General features: G+C 37.7%; 1 protein-coding gene across 1 annotated transcript; it reads left to right on the top strand.

Annotated features, from left to right (window-relative positions):
* The first annotated feature begins 1,863 nt into the window (after positions 1 to 1,863).
* Positions 1,864 to 16,103, top strand: oprd1b (opioid receptor, delta 1b). The gene is made up of 3 exons (XM_017476063.3): positions 1,864 to 2,596; positions 11,425 to 11,780; positions 13,018 to 16,103. The coding sequence occupies exons 1-3, from the start codon at positions 2,367 to 2,369 to the stop codon at positions 13,545 to 13,547; spliced, it is 1,116 nt and encodes a 371-aa protein (XP_017331552.1). The 5' UTR covers positions 1,864 to 2,366; the 3' UTR covers positions 13,548 to 16,103.
* The last annotated feature ends 5,218 nt before the right edge of the window (positions 16,104 to 21,321 follow it).

Below are 21,321 nucleotides of genomic sequence, written 5' to 3'. Positions count from 1 at the left end.
CACCTTTAGCAGCAATAACTGCAACCAAACACTTCCGATAACTAGAAGTAAGTGAAAGACTGATCTCTAGGACTAGGACTTACTGCTATGCATTGGATCATTGTCTTGCTGCGTAATCCAGTTGTGCTTGAGTTTCAACTTTGAAGACCAGACATTCTTTAGGATTTTCTGCTAGAGAGCAGAATTCATGTTTCCCTCAATTATGGCAAGTTGCTCAGGCCCTGAAACAGCAAAGCATCCCCACACCATCACACTCCCACCACCATGGATGACCATAGGTATGATGTTCGTTTTGTGGAATTCGGTGTTTGGTTTACACCAGATGTAATGGGACCCCTGTCTTCCAAACAGTTCCATTTTCGACTCATCCATAGAACAATCTCCCAAAAGGTTTGAGGATCATCAAGGTGTGTTTTAGATGAGCCTTAATGTTCTTCTGGGTTAGCAGTGGATTTCACCTCTCCACTCTTCCATAAATGCATTTTTACCCAGTGTCTTTCTGATAGTGGAGTCATGAACAGTTACCTTTATTGATGCAAGAGATGTCTGCAGGTCTTTTGATGTTGTCCTTAACTCTTTTTTGACTTACTGGATGAGTCACTGATGTGCTCTTGGAGGAATTTTGGAAGGTCTTTCACTTCTGGGAAGATTCACTACTGTGCTGGGTTTTTCCATTTGAAGATAATGACTCTCACTGTGGTCCTTTGGAGACCCAGAGCTTTTGAAATAGCTTTTCAACCCTTCCCAGACTGATGTATTTCAATCACCTTTTTCCTCAGCATTTCTGGAATTTCTTTCAATTTTCACATAGTCTGTTATTAGGTAAGACCTTTCAACCAACTTCATGCTGTTGAAAAAGTTCTATTTAAGTGGTGATTTGATTGAACAGGTCTGGCAGTAATCAGGCCTGGTTGTGTCTAGTCCAGCTAAACCACATTACAAATGCAGTTTGATAGATTTGGGGAATTAGTAACTATGGGTGCAAATACATTTTCACACAGGCCCACATGGTATTGGATAGCTTTTTTGCTTCTATATATAACTATCATTTAAAAACTGTATTTTGTGTTTGCTCAGGTTGCCTGTGATTTATCTTAGATTTTGTTTTACTTTCTGAAACAATTTAGTATGAGATATACACAAAAACAGAAGAAATCAGAAAACACTGTACATGCTTCAACAAGACTCCAGTGTTTGTAAGTAGCCCTCATTTACTGTTCAGTGATGCATCTTTTTTTCAGTGGTCAACATAGCTCTTTATTTAACTCTTTAATAGCTTTCCCCCCCCCTACTGGTCAGTGTGGTACAGCATGGCATGATTTGTATTCAGAACTATTAGTACCTGTAGCAACAGTGTAGGAGCTACAACCAAATGGTTTTAGTTGGCATGTGCTATTATATTATTAAAAGACATATATCAAGCACCTGAACAAACAGATGGCTTTGCTTTCTCCTTTGTAATCGATGGGAATGCTGTCAGACACTACTGAATATTGTTGTGCTGTATAGTCTAGTAGAAAATCAATGCCAGCTAGGAAGACATATCAAGTGTTTTGTTTGTACAATTGCTATCTGAATTAAGGGATGATTCATGATGAGTCTGTGGCTGCTTTGAGCTAATCAATAATCTGTACTTCTTGCTCCACATATACTCTATGTCCTTGTTCAGTGCCTTGGCAACAAGTGTTCGTCAAACCAATTTCAGCACTGCTATGGCTGAACGGAAATAATTACGAATCAGGATTTGTTTGTAATCATTGGCAATTGGAGATAACTGGAGATGGGTTCATATAATTTAGGTTTCGTTGTATTGAACCAAATACATTTGGTTGTATGCTATACACCATAGGTTTCCAACAGTGTCCTGGAGTACCTCATGTCCTGTTCGTTTCTGTGTAATTCAGGAAGGTTAATTAGCTGATTATTTGAATCTGGTGTGCTGGGGGAAGGGAAAACACTCAAATGTGCAGGTCCAGGCTGGGAAACTGTGCTATGAATGTATTTCTTGTTAAGAAAACAGTCTATTTCTGTGCACTAGGTTACATTAAAAATACAAAACTAAATAAAAAGTCGAAACACAGTCAGCTACTATAACCGTCCAGCCATCTGAAAGCAACAGAAACTATCCCATCCTTGTTGCTTTACTCCAGGACAGTTTCCTCGCGCGCGCAAACTCTAAAGCGCGTGCATGTAAAGCTCGCGGAAGCGCACTGGACGCGTGACTGAGAGCGGACACACTCCTGCACACCGCGCGCATCTGTTCTCACACTTCTGAATTATAACCTCGGGAAAGCATCACGAATACTTTATTTACAAGACTGCTGAATGTCTTGCATTTAAATCTCGGAAACAGCTCAAGGAACGCCATGGATCCTCCAGCGGTGACCGAGAACTGCTTTGATGAACGTTATATAGACATGGCGTATAATGATAACTTTTCGGAACCAACCAGACTTCCGTTTAACCGGAGCACAGCGCAGAGCACCGTGAGCGAGAGAACGTCTGTGATCATCGCCATCTCCATCACGGCGATTTACTCCGCCATCTGCGCGCTGGGGCTGCTTGGAAACGTGCTGGTTATGTACGGCGTGGTCAGGTACGGGTACTTTCTACTGCAAAACAAACAAAACTAAACAACAACAAATAACCTGCTTTAAAACTAAAACTGTTAAATAATAGTTGTCACTAGTAGAAATGACCTGTTTGTTTGTTCGTTTGTTTTTAAAGGGTGGCCTGGTTTATATAGGCTGCGTTAAACAGTGCCGTTTCTTAGAGTTTTAACTTTAAGACGTGAGCTTTTATTTATTTATTTATTTTTTTATCACTGAGTATAGTAACAACAATGTGTGTAAAAGATCCTGCCCTTGAAACTAAAGCGTCAAAACGGCTACAGTAACGACCGCCAGTGAGTAGTTTGGCTACTAGACAACAAAATTGTTACTCTAACAACAAATTATGGAAACGTAAATTGTGCACAGAATATACAGCAGAACATTGGGGGGAGGGAGAGGCATTTGTTCCTTGCACACTCTGTTATGAGCCATTCCAGCGAATGGCGGACATTTCCGTCCCCTGGACATTACATTACATTTACATTTATTCATTTAGCAGATTAGTTTATCCAAAGCGACTTACAAATGAGGAAATATAAGTAAAGGGTTAGATCAAGTGGAGAACAATACAAGATTTTGCTTGAGTTCTAGAAAAGCAATGTGTGCAGAGTAGAGGTGTAAGAGCCAGAGTAGGGTTTATTTTATTTATTTGTTTAATTTTTTAATTTAAGGATAATGTGGGGTTGACATTTTAGGGGTTAGTTAGGTGTTCACGGAAGAGGTGGGGCTTTAGCTGTTTTTTGAAGATAGTGACCGGTTATGTGGTCCGGATTGTGGTTGGAAGGTCATTCCACCACTGAGGAACAGTTAGTGTGAAGGTTCTGGAAAGGGACCTCGAGACACACTGAGTATACACTACTAAACGTCGGTCATTAACTGATCGCAGATTGCGTGAGGGGAAAGTAATCCTCAAGGAGAGTGTTGAGGTAGGAGGGTGCTGTTCCAGATAAGGTCTAGTACGTGAGCATCAAAGCCTTGAATTTGATGCTGCGGCTACAGGAAGCCAGTGGAGGGAGATAAGGGGTGTGGCATGGGTCCTTTTAGGCTATATGTATAAAAATGTATGAAAATGAACTCTAAAACACATTTTATCATTAAGCAACGTGTCCTGCACATTAAGCTAACTACAAATTTAAAATGTCCAATTAAAAACATATTAATAAAAACTACATAGAACACAAAAAAAGCATTTGTTGCATGTCCCCACTTTCTATCTCTATACTTTACCATGAAATATAATGATTAAAATCCTTCAGAAATCTTTTTTTTGCATTGTTGTGACTTTTATATCCAATCTATGCTTAAATTTTTTTCTCCCATGAGAAATCCATAATTTTTTAGATAAAACACATTTTAGTCGTGTCCCCAGATTTTCATTCAGTCCTGTGACCCGAACACATTCTCCCCTCTGAAAAATTTGGAACATTTCACAAGACACATTTTCAACAAGAATTTGCATCATCTGGCTCTTCTGAAGGCAATGGGAAGACCAAAAGTAAGTCCTCTCATTTTCTTTTCTGTATATTTGACATTGCAACTATGTCTGAGAAGGTAAATCTCAACATACTGTCTTGTTACCTAAATTATTTGTTAGAAGTCATTAATTTATTTTAAAAATAAAATTTTTTCGTAAAATCACTAGAATTTGCTTAGTATCCTCATGCTATTAGCATGTATGCCATGTGGTTATATTTCATATATTTGCTAATTCCATGCTAAAAAATTCAGTCCTGTTACTCGTATAAACCACAACAGGGGTGAGTAGCATCCTCTGGCGTATTGATTCTATTAGTGTGATTATTAGTTTATGTAATATGATTTACTTGATTAAACTTTACAGTTACCGTTACTTAAGTTGTAGACGTATCAGTTTTATAATATGAATACCACGCTTACAAGGAGCCAATCCACCAACTCTAAAGCAGCAACTCTATCGGACCCGATGTGATGCAGACCCAGAGAGGAGACAGAAATATTTAGAGAAGGAATGTGAAAAATACACAAAAGACCTCTAGTCAGGCAGGAAGAAATTAATCACTGACCTCAGTCAGAGAGAAAAGCACAGATGCAGAAAAGGGAGGGAGAATTACCATAGGACAGGAAAGAAGCCCTCCAACACCTTGTCACCCCTCCACACAGCCCCCAGTTATCACCAGAGCAAGCTGTGCATCCACAGCTAAGCACTTCAAGGTCTATTTTATTTAAATGGATCATGTGCCAAAGACAATGTGCTAGAGGGGTTAGTTTTAATGAAAATAGACATGATTACATTACCCTATGAATTTAGCCATCAGGTCATGGAGGGAAATTTATCAACCTAACAGTACATTTTCCTGACTATTGCAATGTGTAATTTATTGTGATGCATGTGTTTTTTAGGCAACGTAATCAAGGGCAGAGAAGAGGCCGAAAAACACGAAAGAAGCTTTATAAACAAATTCAAGAACTAAAGGTTCTGGTGAAAAAATAAACCAAACAAAAAGCACAAAAGTACAAGGAAAAACTCCAGCGCACTAAAGAAAAATGCATCTCCATGCACAAAAGTAAACAAACAGTTGACAGCTTCCAAGTGTGGCCATTCAGAAGACCCTTTTGTTTCATGAAGCTCTAGTGGAGGTTCTTGTGCAATAGCTACACTACTTGAAAATAATCAGTAAAATCAATCTGGATGACCTTTTAAAAGAGATCACATGATACAGAAAATACGAAGTGCATGTATGGAGAATGTTCTGAGTGCAAGGACTGCTCTTGCCCAGTCTCTACAGAGTACAATCCAGAGAATAAAGTGTTATATTCAGTGGGTAGTTGTGGATAAGCAGCACAAGAATGACCCCAATGGCAAAACATCTAAAATTCACAATAAAAAAAAAAAAAAAAAAAAAAAAGAGTTCCAGACCACTCAAGAAGAACTGCTGGAACAGCTAAACCTGCTGCTGCATAGGTTTAACAGACACACTTTTAACATCAACAATCAGTTTATCCACTACAGGGCATTGAGACAAAGCTTAAAAGCACATGAATGCTTAATTCATGTAGAGTTTTCTGAAAATTACCTCTGCAAGTACAGCACAGAAATACAGACAGTGCACTTCGGAGCATCACATCAGCATGCTACACTGCACACGGGTGTGGTTTATGTGCATGCAACCCCTCGCCCTATGTCCTTCAGCACAGTGTCACCCTCAAGAAAAAGGGCCCACCAGCAATCTGGCAGCACTTGTCACCAGTGCTTGATTATGTGCAGAGTGCACATCTGGAGGTCTCCACTATCCATTTTTATAGTGATGGCCCTTGCACTCAGTACAAACAACAATAATTTTTTCTTGTTTTGTACTGAGCTGCTCGGGCGAGGATTCACTTCCGGGGCTTGGAACTTTTTTGAGGCGAGCCACGGGAAAGGTTGCCCTGGATGGTGTGGGAGGGGCCCTGAAGAGGAGGGCTGACAGTCTAGTCAGCCAAGCAAGAGATATTCCTGATGCTGAAGAGCCGTTTGCTGTGTTGCAAGAGACGGAGACAAAAATCAACTTGTTTTTTTGATAGCGAGGAAGTAGTTGATAAAGCAGTTTCAGAGATGACTAACGATGTGCCACCAGTTCTGTCCATTATGAGGATCCATCAGGTAATGTCCTTAGCCCATGGAGAACTGATATACAGGGATGTCAGCTGCTTGTTCACAATAATACAAAATCTGAACTGTGGGTGCTTTAATGCAAAGCATTTCAAGTTCAGCAAGCAGCAGACAGCTCCCATGGGACAGAAGTTCAGTGGCTAAGTCTTGAAGTTGTTGGCAAATGATGTGTGCTGAAATACAATGAACTGTACGCTGGTGTCATCACAGATACAAGTGAAACACATGTTGAGGTCTGTTGTATGCAAAAGATTGGGGTCAACAGGTTTTTCTGGCCAGCCCATGAAGATATCCTTTGGTACTTGTTTGAGGACATTGTGTGCATCATCCCACCACCGAGGCCAGTCACAGCTCTTCACATGAAAATTGAGAGAGAAGACTGGGCCAAACTAGAGAAGGCTTTTTAGAAAGGGTCAGGCAAGTTTGTTTTCTTGTATTGAGTGCAATTCTAGCTAAAACACTGGATGTAGCTTCTGCAACATTTTTTGTTTTGTAGATGAAGATTTGAGAGAAGCCAGAAACAGCCACCATGACATGCTGATGGGGAAGGAGATACACCCACCACACTCTCTATCTCTGTTCTCTCCATCTTCTTCACTGTGATGAAGTACAAGCACATAGCACATTCCTTCAGAAATCTGTCTCTCACACACACAAGCTATGCACACTCACAGACACACACATACCCCGGATACACATTCCTGTTACTCAGCGTTCATTCCTGTTACGCAATGTTCATTCCTGTTATTAAATTGTTTTTTTCTAAAATATAAAGTTAAACCACGGCTTTTATCAATTGTGTTATGTTAATCATTTATCCAATATCTTAATTACATGATATAAAAAATTAAGTTGGGGTTTGGCTCTCCTTTAAAATGAAAAAATGGCTTTGCATTAAAAAAAAAAAACAAACCTGTACATATAGTGTTTCTTTGTTTTTTTAGTAACAAATATCAATTATTTAATCATGCAACTAAGCATTTCTTTAAAATAAACACTTTTGTGAGAAGAAAACAAAGGAATTAGTTGACACTACTTTTAAAGATGCTTTTTAAAAAGACACGAGTTTTGGTAACAGGACTGAGAAAAATGCCATCTCCTGCTTTGAAACCTTGTAAAAAATTTAATAAATTTACCTGAGATTGACCAATATACATTTTGAAAAGTCAAATGTGTGTTTTTAGGTTCAGTGTTGAAAAAAATATAAAAAATTAAGTTTAATATTTAAGAATTACAACAGGCAAATGTCACCCATTCGATCGAATGGCTCTAAACTCTTTTACTGTATGGTAAGGTGTTTTCATATATCTCATCTTTTTTTAAATAGTAAAGCTGGAAATAAAATAAACACTGTTCAAGTATTTGAAAACACCTGCCACAATGAGGAGTTGATGTGATACAATTGCAAATCCAAATCGTGAACCAAAATTTTAGAGCAGGCTGAGATCACAGCCAGCAGCACACAGGCTTGTTGGCAGACAAGATGGAGAAGTCAAATACACAAAGTAGAGCTTGATACTGTGAAGACCTGCAGATGAAACACGCTCAGAAATGCACAGTGTGAAACATAATAGCAAGACTTCGCAAACCGATCATCATATGTGGATTATTTTTTTTTCCAAAGATGTTGACTTGTTACCGAGACAAGTCTGTAAATTCAAACTGACGTAGTAGCAGTAGCAAATGTAAACAAGATTAGCTCTCACGTTTTGAAGCATTTTATAAATGCAAAAAAAAAAAAAAAAAAAAAACCTACACTACTTATAGACATTTTTAATTAGTGTTAGGATGAGGATACAAGATGTACTGCCAAAAATAAACCAATACATGGCCACAATTTCATGAGGACAAATAAAGTACTTATTACTTTCTGATCCCAATTTAGTATCCTGTAGGTTCATTAAACAAAAATGTGCCTGTCTTACTGCATTGTGCAAAAGAAAAAAACAAAAACTTTTAAGAGTCTCTCCAGGCTCGATAACATTTGCATTAGCCAATTGTTGACTGGCTGATCCTGATTTAGTGGTTCAATGTGCAGTTCTCTCGAACCACTTGCAAACCCAATTAACTCCTGAAACAACAGAATACATTTACATGTTGAAATGCCAGTGCAAACAAGACACCGTAACCTTTTCTAGCAAGTTAATCATCTTAAGGTACACTAACATTTAAAATAATTGACTTTAGCTTTTTTGAAAATCTACACAAACCAAATCTTGTAGGCTTTTAAGCTAATCAAAGTAAACTAATCAATACGAGTGATTGATAGCTAGCTAACTAGGAACACAGCCATCAAATGTTGCTATCAGTGATTATGGCATTTTCAGTATGAAATTCTAACATAAATCCAACAATAATCAACATATTTGGAAATTCCTCTGTAGGAATAAACATGTAAAAATTCATGATGGCAGGTCATCTAGACAGATTTTTAAAAAATGTTTTAAGGAAAAGTTTTAAAAAATACAATATATTTGTATGTGTCCATTCTATAAAGGAAATTGACATGTATATCATAATTACACACATAATTTAATGATTTGATATTTTTAGTACTACTGTATATTACATGTTATAGATGCAATTTTTAAAAAAAAAATCCGAAAATTATTGATGTGACCAAAATTGTTTTTACCTGTATTGTCTTGCCTTCAAATAAGGCTTTTCACCTGTATCTGCCTACATGTGTAAGTCAGTGTACACTATACAGTACTGTGCAAAAATCTTAGGCACACAATTTTGTTTTCCAGCACAAAATTGTGTTACAGAAAAAGGTTTGTATGTCAGTAAGAAAGAAGCATATTGCATAAGAGGCCACTTTTCAGACAAAAAAAACAAACAATGAAGACTGCTGGATTTTGCTGCGAAAATAAGATGCAATTGCGACAGTCAAAGTCTCCACAAGAACTGTGGCTGGTTCTACAAGATGCTCAGTAAAATTTACCAACTCATTTCCTTATAGAACTGCACACATTAGTAGTACCTGAAACTACTAATTTTTTTTAAGCAAAGGGTCATCATACCAAATATTGACTTTGTTTAATTTATTACTGTTTATTGCTCTTTATAGTATTTTTTTTTTTTTTAAGTATAGAAGCATTTAATTTCATTATTTTTGAAGGCATCATTTGCCCTACAGCATTTCTTTGTATGTGCCTAAGACCAAACGTATGTGGACACCTGACCATCACAGCTTTATTCGCTTGTTGGGCATCCCATTGTTCTCCTGGTATCTGTAGTGTTCTCCTGGTATCTGCCAAACCTAAATTCATCCATCAGACAGCCAGTTAATGAAGCGTGATTCATCACTCCAAAGAACGTTTCCACTGCTCCAGAGTCCAGTGGCAGTGTGCTTTTATTTTATTCCACTCCAGTTGACGCTTAGCATTGTGCATAGTCATCTTAGGCCTGTGTGCAGCTACTCGGCCATGAAAACCCATTTCAGGAAGTTCCAAACAAACAGTTTTTGTGCTGATGTTGCTCCTATACGCTTCCACTTCAAAATAGTAGCACTTACATTTGAGTGGGACAGATCTAACAGCACAGAAATTTCATGAATTGACTTGTGGCAAAGGTGGCATCCTATGAATGTGTCATGTTTGAAGTCACTGAGCTCTTCAATATGACCCATTCTACCGCCAATGTTTATCTATGGTGATTGCATGGCTATGTGCTTGATCTTATGCACCTGGCAGCAGTGGGTGTGGCTGAAACACCTGAAGTCAATAATTAAAATGGGTGTCCACATACACTATACTAATACTAGGTAGGGCCTCACTTTTCTCTCAAAACAGCTTCAGTTCTTTACTGCATGGTTTCCACAAGATGTTGAAAACATCTGATCCGTGATTCTGGTCCATGTTGACATGGTTGCATCACTAAATTCCTGCAGATTTTTCATCTGCAGTTTCATGCTGTGAATCTCCTGTTTGGCCACATCCCAAAGGTATTCTATTGAACTTAGATCCTGTGACTGGGAAGGCCACTGAAGAACATTGAGTTCATTGTCATGTTCATGAAACCAGTTTGAGTTTTGCTTTGTGACATGGTGCATTATAATGCTGGAAAGTAGCCATTAGAAGATGGGTAATTTGTGGCCATGAAGGTATGCGCATGGTCAGCAACAATACTCAAATAGGCTGTGGCATTCAAGCGATGATTGATTGGTGTTAACTGGCCCAAAGTGTGCCAAGGGCACATTCCCCACATCATTACACCTCCACCAGTCTGGACTGCCGACAAAAGGCTTTTTGGGTCCATGTATTCTTACTGTTGGTGCCAAATTCTGACAATCTTTTTCTAAAGTCTTTGTACCTCAGCAGAAATCGAGATCAATCAGACCAGGCTATGTTTTTCCAGTCTTCAACTGTCCAGTTTTGATGAGCCTGTGCCCACTGTGCTTTCTGTTCTTGGCTGACAGAAGTGCAAACCAACATGCTCTTTATCTTTTGTAGCAGATCTGCCTCGAGGTTTGATGTATTGTGCATTCTGAGATGCTTTTCTGCTCACCACAATTGTAGAGTGGTTATCGGTGTTATTGTAGCCTTTCTGTCAGTTAGAACTAGTTCAGACATTCTCTGTTGACCTCTCTCATGAACAAGGCGTTTCCATCTGCAGAACTGCCACTTACTGGATGTTTTTCTTTATTTTTCAGATCAGCACTAATAGTTGTTATGATGATGGATGAGATACTTGTTTTCTGGCAGCATTATTTAAAGCTTTGAAAGCATAATTAGAATGAACTTGAATCAACATGTATTATGTATGTGAATGCGGTTGATATCAACTAGCTTCACCTCGTATAGCATCAGAAACACATTGCTTGCCTAGGTGATGAAGGATATTTGACAGAAACATTCCTGTTTTTCTGGGAACTTTTAATTAACTTTTACTACACCTACTATTATTACTGAAGTACACTACATTTCTTCATACGTTTCGTAGGTCGGGTCACCTGTAAATGCTAAGTGGCAAGATAAATTAAATCTTATGTTGCAAACTGTTTAATCAGTAGAAAATAATATGGACCATTCTGCACAGACAGTTATTGCTATAAATAGTTTTTTTTGGTCTACTGAAGTACAGTTTAAATGGAACAAGAAACTTAATCAATGTCTCCTATCCATCAATACTTGCTTCTATTTACCAGCAACTTATAATTGGACAATCATGGTATCTCAACAGGTACACAAAGATGAAGACTGCGACCAACATTTACATCTTTAATTTGGCTCTGGCAGATGCGTTGGCCACCAGCACACTGCCGTTCCAGAGTGCCAAGTATCTGATGAGGACCTGGCCTTTTGGGGAGCTGCTGTGTAAAACAGTCATTGCTATTGACTACTACAACATGTTCACCAGTATCTTTACTCTGACAATGATGAGTGTAGACCGCTACATCGCTGTGTGCCACCCAGTGAGAGCTCTAGATTTCAGGACGCCCGTCAAAGCAAAGATCATCAACGTCTGCATCTGGATCCTGTCATCTGCCATTGGTATTCCAATCATGATCATTGCTGTAACAAGAGTGACGGACAATGGTAAGTTCTTTCTGAAGTTGATCTGATAATGTCAGTTACAAGCAATAAGAATTTTGTAGTGTTTTGTTTTATCAATAGAGCAGTAGAGAGTATATTGACCATGCTTGAAATGGAATGAAAAAGAAACCTTGAGAGCCAAAATCATCTTAAGGGACATAAATGAGAACAGGAGATGTAGTAACTGAAGTTCAGTGTGGATACTAGCACCAAAAAGCAAAAATATGGAGTGGCAGATTTACATGAGCCTGGTTTAGAGTTGCATTAAAGCACACCTATTATTATGGTTTTGAAACATGCCTAATTTTGTTTTAAATGTTTCATAGAATAGATTTACATGCATCCTTTCAGAGAGCATACTCTGCTCTGATTGGTCAGATGTCCCAGTCTGTTGTGATTGGTCTACCATTGTCAGCGTGTGTCCGGAAAAGGAAATGCCCATTACCGTGACGAGTTTCAGCTCCATCTGGAAAAAAACTTAAGACCAGAGGCGGGGCTATTTGTTACAAACCTATGTAGGTTTGTACAGGAAGTAAGTCTGGAATTACTAACGACTCATTTCAGCCGTTCAGAATCGGTTCCTTCTTTTGGGAGTCAATAACTCCGACATTCTACATTCACAAACAGCTCTATAGCACACTACATGAAAGGTAATGTTTGAAAAACCATAATAGGTGCCCTTAAAATTTTTTAAATAATACCTATAACACTGTAATAAAGTCACTGAATCATTGCCCTAGCCATTTAAGGATTATGCACATAATTTATTCATTTACTCCTTTAGATCTAAACCAAGTTTTTGTGAGACGAACTGCATTAAAACTGTAATGCGTGATAATTATATTGTCAATTACTGTTTTATTTGTGAAAAATCATGCATGTAGTAGATCTACCTTTAGATTAAATATACTGGCAGTGTAAATGGATTAATAGAACAGACTAATAAGATACAGGTTTTTTGTATTTTTGCTTAATGGAGGCATTGCCTACATGTGAGCACCAAGACATATTCATATACTGACCTATTTCCCAGTAGTCATTGTGAAGTCTTGTTCTATGGTTTTATTTTCATTATAATAAAAAGGCTGCAGGCTAAATAACAAGAAAATGAAAACACCTCCAAACCATTAGGGATGGCACCAACTTAATGGGTGAGGCCAGTTTAGCCTCAAACTGAAGGAAATATCAACAAACATACATCTGTAATAATATTGTTACTGAGTATCCCATCTTTCCTTAGGTAAAATCATCTGTATGCTGAAATTTCCCGACCCTGAAAGGTATTATGACAATGTGACGAAAATGTTTGTGTTCATCTTTGCCTTTGTGGTGCCTGTTTTGGTGATCTCAGTCTGCTATGGGCTGATGATCCTGCGGCTGAAAAGTGTACGCTTGCTCTCTGGTTCCAAAGAGAAAGACAAGAACCTGCGCCGCATTACCCGTATGGTGCTGGTAGTGGTGGCAGCCTTCATCATCTGCTGGACTCCCATCCATATCTTCATCATAATCAAGACCTTCATAGAGATTGACCAGAAGAACCCACTTGTGATCATCAGCTGGCACTTGTGCATTGCTCTGGGCTACATGAACAGCAGCCTAAACCCAGTCCTGTATGCTTTTCTGGATGAGAACTTCAGGAGATGCTTTCGAGAATTTTGCCTGCGCTTCCGCTCTCACATGAACCAGAGCAGCTTTTCCCAAGGCCGCAACACCACCAGGGAACCTGTCTCAGTCTGTGGTATAACAGATTCAGTAAGAAAGCCCACATGACTAGTGCTGGTCCAGGGATCACCTGGACAACCAAATAGAAACCAACAGGACCTACAGTCTGAGTGCACTCAAATCTCCACCACTGAGTTCTGAGTCACCCCATATGAGACATAGAGTGCAGTATAATCTCTTGTTGATTTTGGTATGACTTTTTATTCTTATAAAATCTAATTAAATTCCTAACTCAGTGTAAATCCCACAAATTTTGGGCAAGATCAAGTTGGAATTATAGACCCCTTAACAGTCAGCCCAATAATCATTCCCTGATGATATATACACTATATGGACAAAAGATTGTGGACACCTGACCATAACACTCATGTGCTTTATGAATATCTCATTCCAAACTTAGTCCCGCTTTATAATAACCTCCACTCTTCTGGGAAGGCTTTCCACTAAATGGAGTGTGGGCATTTGTGCTCATTCAGCCATAAGAGCATTAGTGAGGTCAGGCAATGATTTTGGGTGAGGAAGTGTGGGGAATGTCAGCATTCCACTTCATCCCAAAGGTGTTCAATGGGGTTGAGGTCAAGGCTCTGTCCAGATGATTCAAGTTCTTCTACACCAACCTTGCGAAGCCATGTCTTCGTGGACCTCACTTAGGCAGAGTAGGCAATCACCTAGGGCCTCGAGCTTTGTAGGCGGGGCCTCCATAACCGTAACATCCTTATATGCTAGTCCACCAATCCAAATGGGCAGCAAAAGACTAGGCTCTTTGTCCATTGGATATAGATGAATTGTCACTTACCTGTCCACCACATCGTATACTTTCAACAACAAACAAAATGACAGAAAAATTTAGATTTTCCAAAAATAAGTAAGTAATAATTGGTGACGGGCTGTTGAATTATTAGAAAAATAATGCGCAGCCAAATGCAAAACAGAAGCTTGATCCATTGATATGCAGTTACTGGAGATAACAATCCCCTGGCATATCAATGGCTGAAGCCTCCGTTACTATCTCTAAAATTATGTTTTGAATTAGCAATAGAGGCTTGAGATGGGGTGCGTAATAAATTAGATCCACACACAAGAGCGTTTTAAGGACAAAAACCTGACAAATGTCTTGAAATAAAACATCTGAGCAATTTCATGAGGTGTGGCAACTGTGGTATAAGCGGAATCATTTTCTCCGGTCTGTTGAATTATTAGAAAATAATGCACACCTGAGGTGTAATGGTCACTCTGTGCATTATTTTCTAATAATTAAACGGCCCGTCTTCAATTATTCATTACTTAAAGAAAACCTTCAAATCTTCAAACAGGTTTCATAGTTGAAGAGGTGACTTGCTGTCAAACTGCAACAGAGAAATTATGACTTGACAATGAGACTGGATTGAAGAAATTTGTCACAGTGAAATCATATTTTTAACTGTGTAAATAATGACTCTTATTTTGAATCTCTGTACTGGTCAAAGCTGGTTGATGTCATATTTTATCATAAGGCATAAGAGACTATTGAAATGGAAACAAAGAAATACACCATCATATGCACAAACAAACAAAAACTGGTTCAAGTGTCTACAATGCCCTTAGTTGTCATCTACACATCTCTTAGATTAATGAGATTTTCTGCACAATGGACTTTTGCATGCATCCTAGAGTGCCACTATTGTTGCTGAGATGATTTATGTCTCCAGGACACTTTATCACAAAAGCAAAACTGGAGTACAGACAATGAAGAGAACTAAATATAAATTAGTCATATGTAGGCCAGACTGCAGAAGCAAACCAGTGGCTCATGCAGTGTTGCTTTGGGTGCCTTACTGTGGCTGGAGAGAAGGAAAACTAGCAAGTCTTACAAGCTACTATCTGCACAGTAACAGGCACAATGCTCAATTTCAGTAAAATCATAAAAAATAAAAAAAAATGCTGTCACTGAAATTCCAACTTATGTTTATGCCAACCACAGACACAATTGCAATGTTACAAACTAAAACCTGCCTGTGGGCCACTTCATTGTTAAAACTATTTATTCTATTTCTTTTTCAGTATATGTTTGTATACATGTGACTATGAATACAATGAAAGAAATGTAGTGAAAGCAAATGTTGGATGCAAGTCAAATATTATTCTAATTACATGTATTTGGTGACAGTTTCTGTGTGGTAAAAGTACTTTTGACATTTTCCCAAGCATTTTAATGAGTTTAGTGCCAGTCGCAGAATGAAATGAGAAGTCGATGCAGTGTTCAACATCTATTCATGTGCTGCTTTTTGGTAATGTGGCTTTCGATTGTAGTGTTTTGCATTCTGAGTATTCAAATGTACAAGTTTGGCAGAGGACAACTTCAGTACGAGGCCTTACTTCTTCTGCATCTACATCAATTGGAACTGAATTATAATAACTACAGTGTTGGAATTATATTCTGAACATTTATATATTTTATTGGACCCTTTTGTGTATTTATTAAATATTGATGAAATGTGTGTTGTTTTGTGATATAAATCATAAAGCATTAATTATTGTATAAATGACAAGGAGATAGCCGTTTTGCTAATGTATACTGGTTCAGAGATGTATTTACAAGAATAAATCTAAATATAATCCATGAAATTAGATGTTTTTTATTTTTATTTCAGTGTTAATATAGGTACTTTGTAACTTGATCCCATAAATAACAAGAAAGCTGGACATCAAAAGATCATCTAGAGAAATTTAAATTCTTATTATATTAAAAAGAAAAAAAAAGAACTATAAACAGTTCAAAGAAACAGTGGATAAGATGTTGATAATACCTTAAGAACTGGTCTATTGGAGGTGGCTACCCAAGACTTTTACCATCGGTCTGTCAGTAGGGAATTCTTGTTAGTGCATCCATCCATCCATTTTCCACTTATCCTACACAGGGTCGCAGGGAGCCTGGAGCCTATCCTAGGGGATACGAGGCAGGGGACACCCCATTGCAGGATAAAAAATTAAAAAAATTAATAAAAAAAAAAAAAAATCACACAAATACTTGCCGACAAATTCACACACTACAGACAATTTAGAGATGCCAGTCAGCCTATAGTGCATGTCTTTGGATTGGGGGAGAAAAGTGGAGTACCTGGAGGAAACCCCCAAAGCAAGACAATGAGACAATGGGTAATAAGAACTAGACACTTGTTGGCAGTCGAGGCATCCCTATCAATGCTGTTGGTGTTTACTTTAAAATAAGAGCCTCTACCAAATAATGGAGATGGATCGGTCAGGTTACGAGATTTGTTTTTACCATGGCAATAAAGGAACCAATTAATGGTTAAATTCAATGGTGTGTTTTTTTTGGCCAACTAAATTATGACATTTAATAGCATATTTAATGATAACAGACCTTATGCTCATAAATGAGATTTTAAAAAGCCATCAACACAAGAGAATAAATGTACGTGCATGGTACATGTACAATTAGAGAGCATTAAGTGAGAAAGTACCAAAACACTTTAACTGATGCAATGCTAATTGCATTATATTGTTTTAAACCAGGTATAAGACAGTCACATTAAAACCATAATGTAATTCAAACATCATGTAATGGGTTTTACCTTCAAAAGCTTGATCCTATTTTCCTCAAGGATTTGAGTGCTGTTATACAAGAGCATGTCAGAGAGCAGAGCTGTTTTTCTCTCACTGACATTGTGCACATACATGAGAGAGAGAGACAGAGAGAGAGAGAGAGAGAGAGAGAGAGAGAGAGAGAGAGAGAGAGAGAGAGAGAGAGAGACAGAGAGAGAGAGAGAGAGAGAGGGGCCTTCAACTCCTTTCAGCAGCAAATCCTGCACATCACATTACATAGTCCTTTAGATAGCAAAGACAGAAACACTGATGAAAAGACTGTCAGCAGGACATCACTTTACTATAGCAAAACATACTGGTTTTATCAAACTGAATAGACAAGGGAGACAATATAAATATCATGCCATTTAGTCAGATTTTTATGGTTTTTAAGAATTCTGGGATAATAATAAAAAAAATAACCTGGTCCCAAAACACCAGAATACCTTGTCAGATTTATTCAAAGAACATTTTTGTAAAATTCACATTGTACAACAGATGGGAAAATGCAAAAGTGAACAACAATGAAAAGCCAGTAATTTTTGCAAACAACACGATTAAGTCTGGGAGAAGAACTTTAACACAATGCTAATGAGTTGTGAAAATCCTGTTATAGAAAAGTCAACATACATTATACACCAGCTCAGCTAAGTCAAGCATCACCACGCCCACTTCAAGCATAAAAGATTGACTATGTGATGATTGGTAGGAACCTTGTCCAATCAGGAGAGTGAAAATGTGCACGCAAATAAATGGAAGCAAGAGAGTGACACTGAGACCAATATTATACTACAAAAGAAAAAAAAAAATCAATACAATGGATTTAATAGCTTTTTTCTTGCTGAACAAGTAAAGAATTTCATTTTCTAATTAGAAGGTGAAACTTACCAAATGACAAGCAGACAATTTATCTTTTTAAAAAGTGTGATCTATGCCACTTTAACCATTGCATGGTTGTTGGTGCCTGATGGGCTAATTTGACACAAGTCTTGAGTTTACACAGAATGGTGCGAAAAACAAAAACATTGAGTGAGCAGCAGTTCTGTGGTTTGAAACACCTTGTTGATACAAGAGGTAAGAGAAAATTTCCAGATTGGATTTAAGATGCCAGGAAGGATATAGTAACTTGTATAATCACTCTTTCCAGCCTCGATGAACAGAAAAACATCTCAGCATCCACAAAACATCAAACCTTGAGGTGGGTTAGTTTCAACAGCAGAAGATTATAAGAAAAGAAAAAAAAATCGTCTGGTCTATTTCTAGTCTTCAGCTGCCCAGTTTTGGTGGGTCAGTGTCTATGATAACCTCAGATTCTTGTTCCTGGCAGACAGAAGTGGAACCTGATGTGGCCTTCTGCCACCAACAGACTTCCAGTGAGCTCAGACCAACGTGGTCATTCTTCTCTGGTCCCAGTCATCAACAAGGTGTTTGAGCCTGAAGACCCTCCACTCACAGGATGCTTTTTTGCAACATTCTGTGTGAACCCTAGAGACTGTTGTGTGTGAAATTCAGTAGACATCAGCAGTTTCTGAAATACTCAAACCAGCCCATATGGTACCAACAACTATGCCACAGTTAGTCCCCCATGTTTGATGTGAACATCAGCTGAAACTCTTAACCTGTAGCTGCATGATTTTTGCATTTTGCTGCTTCCACATAATTAGCTGATTGGATAATTGCATAAATGCACAGGTGTGCAAGTATTCCTATTAAAGGGATCAGTGGGTGCATATATTGTATTTGTAAATTGTATTTTGGTTCAATGGGATTAATCTGCACAAAACTGAAGTAAAAACAGCCAGTAATACTGAAGTGCAGTGTGATCAAGATAGTTTACAAACACTTATTTTATTTGTAAAGTTTCTGCATCAGTGACTGCACAAGCATTCATCCTTGTTGCTGTGAAACCATTATATTGGTGCAACCAGTTGCCATTATAAGTCAGCTACATTAATGGAGTTCACCTTTGGCGAATAAAAATAGCCACCCCATCTCAAAATGTTTATAGTTATACAATATATATAAATAAATAAATAGATAAATAAATGTGTATGCACACACACATATATATACATACATATATATATATACACATACATATATACATATATATACACATTATATATATATATATATATATATATATATACATATATACATATATATACACATTATATATATATATACACATATATATATATATATATATATATATATATATATATATATATATATATATATATATATATATATATATATATATATATATATGAGAGAGAGAGAGATAGATAGATAGATATAGAGATATATATAGAGAGAGATAGAGATAGAGAGAGAGAGACACACACACACACACACCATCTCACAAAAGTGAGTACACCCTTAAGTGAAAATGTCCAAATTGGGCCCAAAGTGTCAATATTGTGTGGCCACCATTATTTTCCAGCACTGCCTTAACCCTCTTGGGCATGGAGTTCACCAGAGCTTCACTGGTTGCCACTGGAGTACTCTTCCACTCCTCCATGACAACATCACAGAGCTGCTGGATGTTAGAGACCTTATGCTCCTCCACCTTCCGTTTGAGGATGCCCCACAGATGCTCAAGGGTTTAGGACATTTTCACTTAGGGGTATACTCACTTTTGTTGCCAGCGGTTTAGACATTAATGGATGTGTGTTGAGTTATTTTGAAGGGACAGCAAATTTACACAGTTACACAAGCTGTACACTCACTACTTTACATTGTAGCAAAGTGTCATGGCTTCAGTGCTGTCACATGAAAAGATATAATCAAATATTTACAAAAATGTGAGGGTGTACTTACTTTTGTGAGATACCGTGTAATTTTTACACACACACTTATATATTATCCATATAAATAAATTATACACACACAAAAAAGACCTACTCTTTGAAGGACCCAGAGTTTGTTATGATGATGATGATGAAGACAAAGGAGCGGTCAAAACAAGAAAGTTTGTGAAAAGCATCAGTCAGGGTTTAATTATTAAAAAAATATATAGATTCTCTAAACATTTAACAGCCTACAGAGCACCATTACATTCAGCTACAATTCTGCCTAGAAGAGGCTGTACAACAGAGGTCAGTAACCTGGTAAGAAGCCATTATGCAAAAAAGCAACCAAGGTGCCAAGGATAACTCTGAAGGAGTTGGAGACATACACAGCTCAGATAAGAGAAGCTGTCCAAGAGGGCACGGACATGTACAGACAGGAAAATGGTGAGCCATATGAAATCCTGTGTGGAGACTTGCTGGAAAACAAACACTGGGCACATCCTGCAAACACAATCCCCACAGAGGTTCTACCAAGTACTGGCCAAATAAATCCATCTCTCCATATGGTCAAAATCTGTATTCCCAATTTTCATTAAACCTCAGCTATTCAGTAGAAATTTGTCATCAAGAAAAGATAATGCATAATAAATGAGCTGTTAATTTAAGTTTTATAAAAAAAAAAAAAAAAAAAAAAAAAAAAAAAGCAAGTACTGAAAATATGGATTTGTTGGCAGAAGAAACAGAATGTAATAGTAGAAGAGATCATCAAAATATAAACTCGGGGTGGAGGGGATGATGGAGGCCAGTTAAGTGCTTGCACAAGAGGCTGTTAGCATTTCAAAGGTTTTAGACAAAATGAGCCTACAAGAGCTTTTCAGCTCAGATACTGTACAATCTCTGCTAAAACTCAGCAGAAAGCACACAATGCAATTCACTCTTGAAACACAGATTTGGATCAGTTTGAAATATCAAGCCATTGTTCTGAAACAACTTCCATATTGGAATATTTCAATAACGCCCTAAAGTCCATGTAATCTCTTATTGCAGCATAACTGGCCATTTAGGCTCCCACACCATTACTTCATAAATCATCCAAATGCAAACTTTCACTCGAAATCAAATGTTAAATTGTCTGTCATTATGTTTTTCATTATGACCATAATGGAAAAACACAGCTAATTTGATTTGGAAACTCTGTATAATACTGCATATACCTGATGTTTGGCTTTGTATGGATATGCAAAATGAAATTAAATATTCCAGGCAGCAAGTAACTTGGCATTAGTAATGTCATTTAAACCTACTAAACAAAATCAACAAGGGATCTCTTCTAAAATGAGCTACATTTGATTTACAAGAAGAGAAACACTATCAGCACGGATGGTCACAAATGGCTTTCTGAGAAGCATCATCTTTCCTGAGCAAAATTCATTATGAAAACTCTG

Source organism: Ictalurus punctatus, chromosome 1, assembly GCF_001660625.3.
Source record: "Ictalurus punctatus breed USDA103 chromosome 1, Coco_2.0, whole genome shotgun sequence".
NCBI lineage: Eukaryota > Metazoa > Chordata > Actinopteri > Siluriformes > Ictaluridae > Ictalurus > Ictalurus punctatus.
The sequence above is the reverse complement of the archived record's forward strand: the minus strand, read 5'-3'. Positions and strand labels throughout refer to the sequence as shown.